This window comes from Parasteatoda tepidariorum, unplaced genomic scaffold (genome assembly GCF_043381705.1).
Source record: "Parasteatoda tepidariorum isolate YZ-2023 unplaced genomic scaffold, CAS_Ptep_4.0 HiC_scaffold_3222, whole genome shotgun sequence".
In the NCBI taxonomy this organism is placed as follows: Eukaryota; Metazoa; Arthropoda; class Arachnida; order Araneae; family Theridiidae; genus Parasteatoda; species Parasteatoda tepidariorum.
Window position 1 is genome coordinate 1 of NW_027261656.1, and position 6,446 is coordinate 6,446.

General features: G+C 33.3%; 1 protein-coding gene across 1 annotated transcript; it reads right to left on the bottom strand.

Annotated features, from left to right (window-relative positions):
* Positions 1-962: 962 nt before the first annotated feature.
* On the bottom strand, positions 963-3,673 carry LOC107456430 (uncharacterized; the record flags this gene model as incomplete). Its single annotated transcript, XM_043057324.2, has 3 exons — positions 3,495-3,673; positions 2,654-2,902; positions 963-2,216 (listed from the first exon to the last, which is right to left on the bottom strand). Coding segments are annotated over exons 1-3 (1,560 nt in total), but the record flags the coding sequence as incomplete, so codon positions are not given.
* Between the last annotated feature and the right edge of the window lie 2,773 nt (positions 3,674-6,446).

Here is a 6,446-nt window from a genome sequence, read left to right on the forward strand (position 1 = left end):
CTATACCAGGTGTTACAAATTTTAAAGGGCCATTATTTTTTCTTTGAAGAAGGAGTTGTCAAGTTAGGGGTGTGAATGGACAACGCGGTAGTCAAAAATATGCATTTTAACATTGCTACTCTTTGTGTTCAGACGTTTTTTTTTTGCTGCAACATGGCGACTCCGTGCGAAAAGGAAAGGGAGAGACTACAAAATCATTTGTATGAGGTTGAGAGTGAGCAAAACACTTTTTCTGATGAGGAAGCAGAATGTAATTTTGATAGCGAAATTATGAGTGATCATGACTAACAATCAGAATTAGATGAAGATTCCGCTCAAGAAGATGCTTGAAACAACGACAATTTTATTAAAAAAGATAATGTACATTGCGGAAAAAAGAAAAATTCAAGACCCAAAGATTACCGGAAGAGATGCCTGGATGCAAAAACGAAAAAGACGAAAGTGAACCTACTTCAAAGAAGAAAGCTTTGAAATTTAAGCGACGTTTCTACATTTGCCCACGTAATAAGAACAAANACACACACTTAGTATATGTCAAAACTGCATGAATAAAGAATAGATAAGATAAAGAAGACAGTATAGAGAAAGTTACGTATAATAAATATGCTATTTTTGAATTATTCTGAGTATTTTATTGATATCGTGTTTTACTAATTTTTAAAAATCTTAAATTTTATAATAAAAATCATTTTGCTTTCAAATATTGCGGTGAAAAACGCTTAAACTATAATTTAAGCTTGTGGGGTCCGTACAGACCCCACGCGCGTCTTTGTGTTCGAACGGAAGGCGCGCGTCCTGCCGGGTTTAAGAGAGATTGTTGTTCGCGAGGAAATTGTGAAGATAATATATGAAAATCATCCTCGTTCAAGTTGTTTACTAATTTATCAAGGGAAGCGGGCACTGTAATGAATCTAAGAATTGGAGATAACCTATCGAGAAACTTATAAATGGATGGTACTCACGTTGTGCCCAACACAAGAAAGCAAATCTAAAATCATTTTTTCTTCACCTAATAAAGAGTGAATAAAACGTTCAGCTGCATTTTCTCCGTTATACACAACTGGAGGCTTAAGACATTTCCCTGCGCTATCAATTATAACATAAGAATATCCGCAGGGGACATGGCGTGCATTTACTTCGGTGTGAGAGCCTATATTCGTTGAATCATCAACAAGTATGCATTCAAAATCCGCGTATATAACGTAGGGAATTTTATGCATCATATGAGTAGATTTAAATTTTAAAATATTTTCACCTGCGGTAGGCATATCTATTTTTTGCATTTTGTGATTTTTACAATAATTTACATGATCGTCAAGCATTTTTTGAGAAGAAAATCTGTGAAGACAATAATCGCAATAAAAGGCAGTGCCCTTATGTGAGGTTAAATATGTTAATAATCTGCTCATATTTTTAATTAGACAAAAATGACGTGTTTCTCCCTCAGATATCAGTAAAAGATTGGAATGGTTAACACCAGTTCTATTTGTTGAGAGATGCAATGGGAAAATATCTCCCTTTTCATGTCCAAAAACATTGATTGATAGATTATTCAATTTTTCAAATTTGGAAATTTGAGTTAATTTCATTGGAAAAGAAATTCCTGCCACATTTAATTCATTTTCAAATTCTAAATATTTAGTAACGCGGGTAGCTTGTTTTCTATCGGGGCAAGGGTGGAGGTTTGCCAAAACTGACCATAAAAAGCATTTCTCATCATAATTTCGAATATTTAAAACGGCTCTTCTCTTAGCAATTTCAGAGGGGAGAGGGATAAAGGATGAACCATTTAAAGGAACATAATGCGCAGTGTTAATTTCCAAATAATTTACCTCCTCTAACACCCACCCACTTCCCCTATCAATGAATTCATCAAAAGAAGAAATTATTTTTGAATAAGCACAATTCACCTGTTCTTCTAAAGTGTCACTGTTTAAAGAAATTTCATTACAACTCCTGAAGAATGAGGTGGCTAATTCTCGCTCACCTCCCTGCCCAGTTCTCGAGAAGAGTGCTTTTACACAAAGATACCATTTGATTGGCGACAATGCGATGTATTTTCGTAACGTACTGAAAAGTTCGCACTTTAAATCCTCTAAGAATAAAAGTAAGTCATTATTCTTACTGGTGAAGAGGGTGTGGCTCCGGAATCCTCCATCTATCGCCTGTCTTTCGTGGGGATGTTCTGCTGTCAATCTCTGGGTGACGTTAGATGTCTGTAAAAGAGTAATGGAATAAGTTAAACTAATCATGAATCATTTACACTTAAAATAAGTTTAAAAAGTATTTAAAAACGGTAAAAATTAATAATAAGATAATTTATTCTCTCCCTCTCTTACTTTTTCATACATTTCAATGGGTATAAAAATAGTGTTATTTAAGTATAAATTTTAAATTTTACTGTGAAATATTATTCCTTTATGCTCATTTTATTTCCTGAAATATAAGTAATAATCAAAGTCATTTAATCATTTATTTATTTTTTTTTTTCCATTTTATTTTCGAGTACAATCAATTTTCTAATCCTCGTTTAAGAAATAAGTAAATACCCTCTAATAAGATACTTTATATTAAATATAATTAAATATTTTTATAAAAAGAAGGAAAAGCATAGCGAGTATTTATGAAGTATAGTAAGAATGAACTTACGTACGCTGGGTCCCGGGTCAGTGGTATTATATTCCATTCTGCTCGGATCATCTAAAAAGTTTCTGATTAACTCATCAGCAGCAGGATCGTCCATCGCATCCTCGATGACTTCGGTGGGATCATCCATCTCATCGTCAGTGGATATTTTTCTCACTTTCTTTCTTCCATATCCCCTCATGGGTGAGCATTCACGACTGTTGGATCTCTTCTTCCTTGCTCTTCCACTGCCATCGTCTAAATTTTGTAGTACTTCCTTTCAAAATAAATAAATAAATACAGGGTTAATATAATGATAATATAAACACAGAACTATCACAAACTTGAAAGGAAAAATTAATTATTCCTTGTTTATTTATTTTTATTTTATTTATTTTTATTTTACTTATTGTTTATTCGTTTATTTTTTAATTCATTTCAGTTAAAAAAAAAAAAAAAATTATTATTATTTTTTTTTTTTAGTTATTTCACCTACTTCTAAAATGATGTAAAATAAATATTGAAATAAATGAAACTAAGATATTGAAAATAAATTACAAGAAAGTAGATACTTTTGAATAAAATAACTGCAACCAAGAAATGTATCAAAATACAGAAGAAAAATTTGCAGAGGAAGTTTAGAAAAGAGAAACTTTTACATTTAATTTCACATTTTTTACTTCATTCAAAGTCGGAACCTAAATGCTCACACCCACTTTAAAATTAAATATAAATGAATTGAAATAATATAAAATGGATTATAGATATAAAAAATATTTAAAAAAAAAATGACAGCCTTTAAATAGAAATGATTATGTTCTAACCAATAAAGTAGTACATGAAAAGTTTGGAAAACAATGTTTACTTACTTCGGGAACTGCTCGAATCGCTTCATCAGCTTCTTCGTCTATCATAGAAATATCCATGGTCCAGATGTGGACGGGAGAATAGTCCGGTAAGAACTGATACTTTTCTTCGATAAAGCAAACCTCTTATATAGAGAAAATAATCATCGAAGTTCGCATTCAAAACAAAAGACGAGATATAGAAAAAGGGGGGTCGGCTCCACTTGCAGCAGACACTTGTAAACACTATTTTCAGATAAATTGAAAACTATTCCCCTCGTAAAAAATATCAACTCATCATCGATATTCCAAAGCTAGTAATTTCTCTTTCTTTGTGTTGACTCCGAAAGAGATGTTTTAAGTCTCATTGTCGTTAGATAAAATATAAAAACCCACTATACTTTTAAAATGTTTGAGATATTCTCACTGATACATTAAAAGTTTTTTTTCCTTATTTTTCTTTTTTTTTTATCACAAAATACCTCTAGGATTTACTTTCAGTGGGGAGATTCTTTTCAATCTCACGAAAAAATGTTAAAATGTCCATTCTTTCCTTTAACGATAATTTCTTATCCTCCCTTTTTACACTCAACGTTACTTACCATCTTCTGATATGTTTCGTCGTCCCTCATTTTCTACTCTTTCTGTCTCGTTCATTATCTGAAACGCGGACATAATGCTTATTTTTCTTTGACCATTATACTTTAAATCGAAGGTATCGTTGCAAATGGAAAAAGAGACGTTATCCGATATCGCAATTCCATCACTTCGACATAAGTCTACTACATTGTGTGAGTTTAAAAGATTTACAGTGAAAAGTATTACGTTTATCAAAATGAAGCAACATAAAGAGATGACTCTACTATCGAAATTCATGATTGATTCTGTGTAAGTGATGTGAGAACGCACAGTAGTTAAAGGAATTATCTATCTTATGACGTGTTTGCAATTATTATTCGTCACATGATTAAAATTTCGGTAATTGAGCGAAATGACGTCATAACAACCTGTTTTTCCCCTACGTGGGGAGGGGGTCACCACCGCGCCCGCCCGCGAGAGTAGACGCGCCCGCCCGCGTGAGCCGCCGCGCCCGCCCGCGTGAGCCGCCGCGCACACCCGCGAGAGCCGCCGCGCACGCCCGCGAGAGCCGCCGCGCCGCGAACGCTGATTAAATTATCACATATTCATGAAATTAAAATAATAGGAAATAAAAACACAACTGTATGCACACTCTTTTATTAGTATTACTTTATTTTTATACGTACATAATATTACAATCATATTTTCAACCATTGGTATGGTTTGTTTCTAGTTTTTTTCATTTTGGATACAGGCGAATTAACTTTTCGTAAGTTAAAGGATTCATTTTTTATAAATGTTTGAGGTAAATTCACATCGTTGAGAATTTCGCGAAATTCTTCTTGGCCTGTAATAAAAGTATCACTCTTTTTTCTCCTCATCATGCTGTTGATTAAATCTACGATGTTAGAATTTTCAATAATTTTTCCTTTGTGTAAGAGCTCTCCTCGTGGAGTCCAAGATACGATTTCATTGTTTTTCTTTAAAAATTCGAGAATGTTTTTTGTAGCCTGTGTAAACTGCTTCGGGACGGATGACAACATTAAACTTTCAATGTAATTTTCAGGTTCTAATTTCCTTTCCGTTTCTGTTTCCAACGGGTCTTCGGGGGGAGTCTCTTGATTCTCAAGAGGTGAATTTACTAAATCTATTTTTATTCTCTTTAACAATACTTGATTATACATTTTAATTTTCGCATCATCGTCCATTTGAGATAGTAATATTTCCTTCATTTCACGATCTAATTCGCTCAGTTTTTCATCTGAGGGAACGTGGCGAGAAACAATGTGCTCGGGGACTAAAATCATTTTTTTTGCATATTCCATATTTATTTATTAAACAGAGACGTTAAAACTCCGAGTGCCGCAGGTAAGAGTGTATATAGAAATCCTCCTTTCTGAAGTATGAGGTTTCGCTTTGTTTTCAAAGATATTTTTTTGTCGGAGAGTTTTCTCAATGTATGCTTATGACGAGATAACTTTCTTTTCTGGTGTGAAGAGATGGGTATGTTCCCTTTTATTGTGTTTAAACAACATTCGGAAATGCATTTTATAGTTGTTTTCGGTAGTTTTTTCAACAGTGATTTTAATGACTTTTTGGGGCAAATTAATATCAGTCGAAGTCTTTGCACATCCTCCTTCGAAGCACCCATGATATCAAATGATGAAGCGTTATCGGGAGAAGTTTCCTTTATTTCAGCTGATATACACACGTTTCTTCACCTGGTAATATTTTAGCTCTCAAGCGTAAATTTTCCTCTGTTTCGGGTCTTAAATCCACCATTAAGTAGCTGTAAGGTTTTTTAGTAGCATCTTCGAATACCTCGAGAAAAAATTTCACATTTCTGGGATATAATTGCCTTCCTAGATGAGATATCTGGGTCACGTCTCGCCTCGATTTAAATAGAAATAAGTAATGAGAGTTTAAAGATATTTCTCTAAATTCTTTTCCTTTGTGAAAAATATTCTGACTCACTGTGATAACAGATATATTCATGTGATGAGATCCCCGAGTATACAAGTGAGTGATTCGTTTATTGTCTCCGCACTCAGACATTAAATCATCTAAAATAAATAAAGAATTTTTACCCGCGTAACTATTAAAATTTTCGGGTAACCCTTCCACGAAAGTGACATTTGGAATTTCATCATACAAATCTTGGTATATCCCATAAAACCAAATAATTCTATCAATTTTTGGATAGATTAATTCTGTGTGAAATTTTAAAAAATTCTTCAAAAAATGGGTCTTTCCACAGGAGGTAGGACCACAAATTAAGGAAGTAAAAGGTGATCTTAATGGTTGCATGATTATAAATGAAAGGAATAAACACACATCACACTTATTTATATACGACTCACTTTATTGCTAAATTAAAAATGGTACATGTTCACAAGA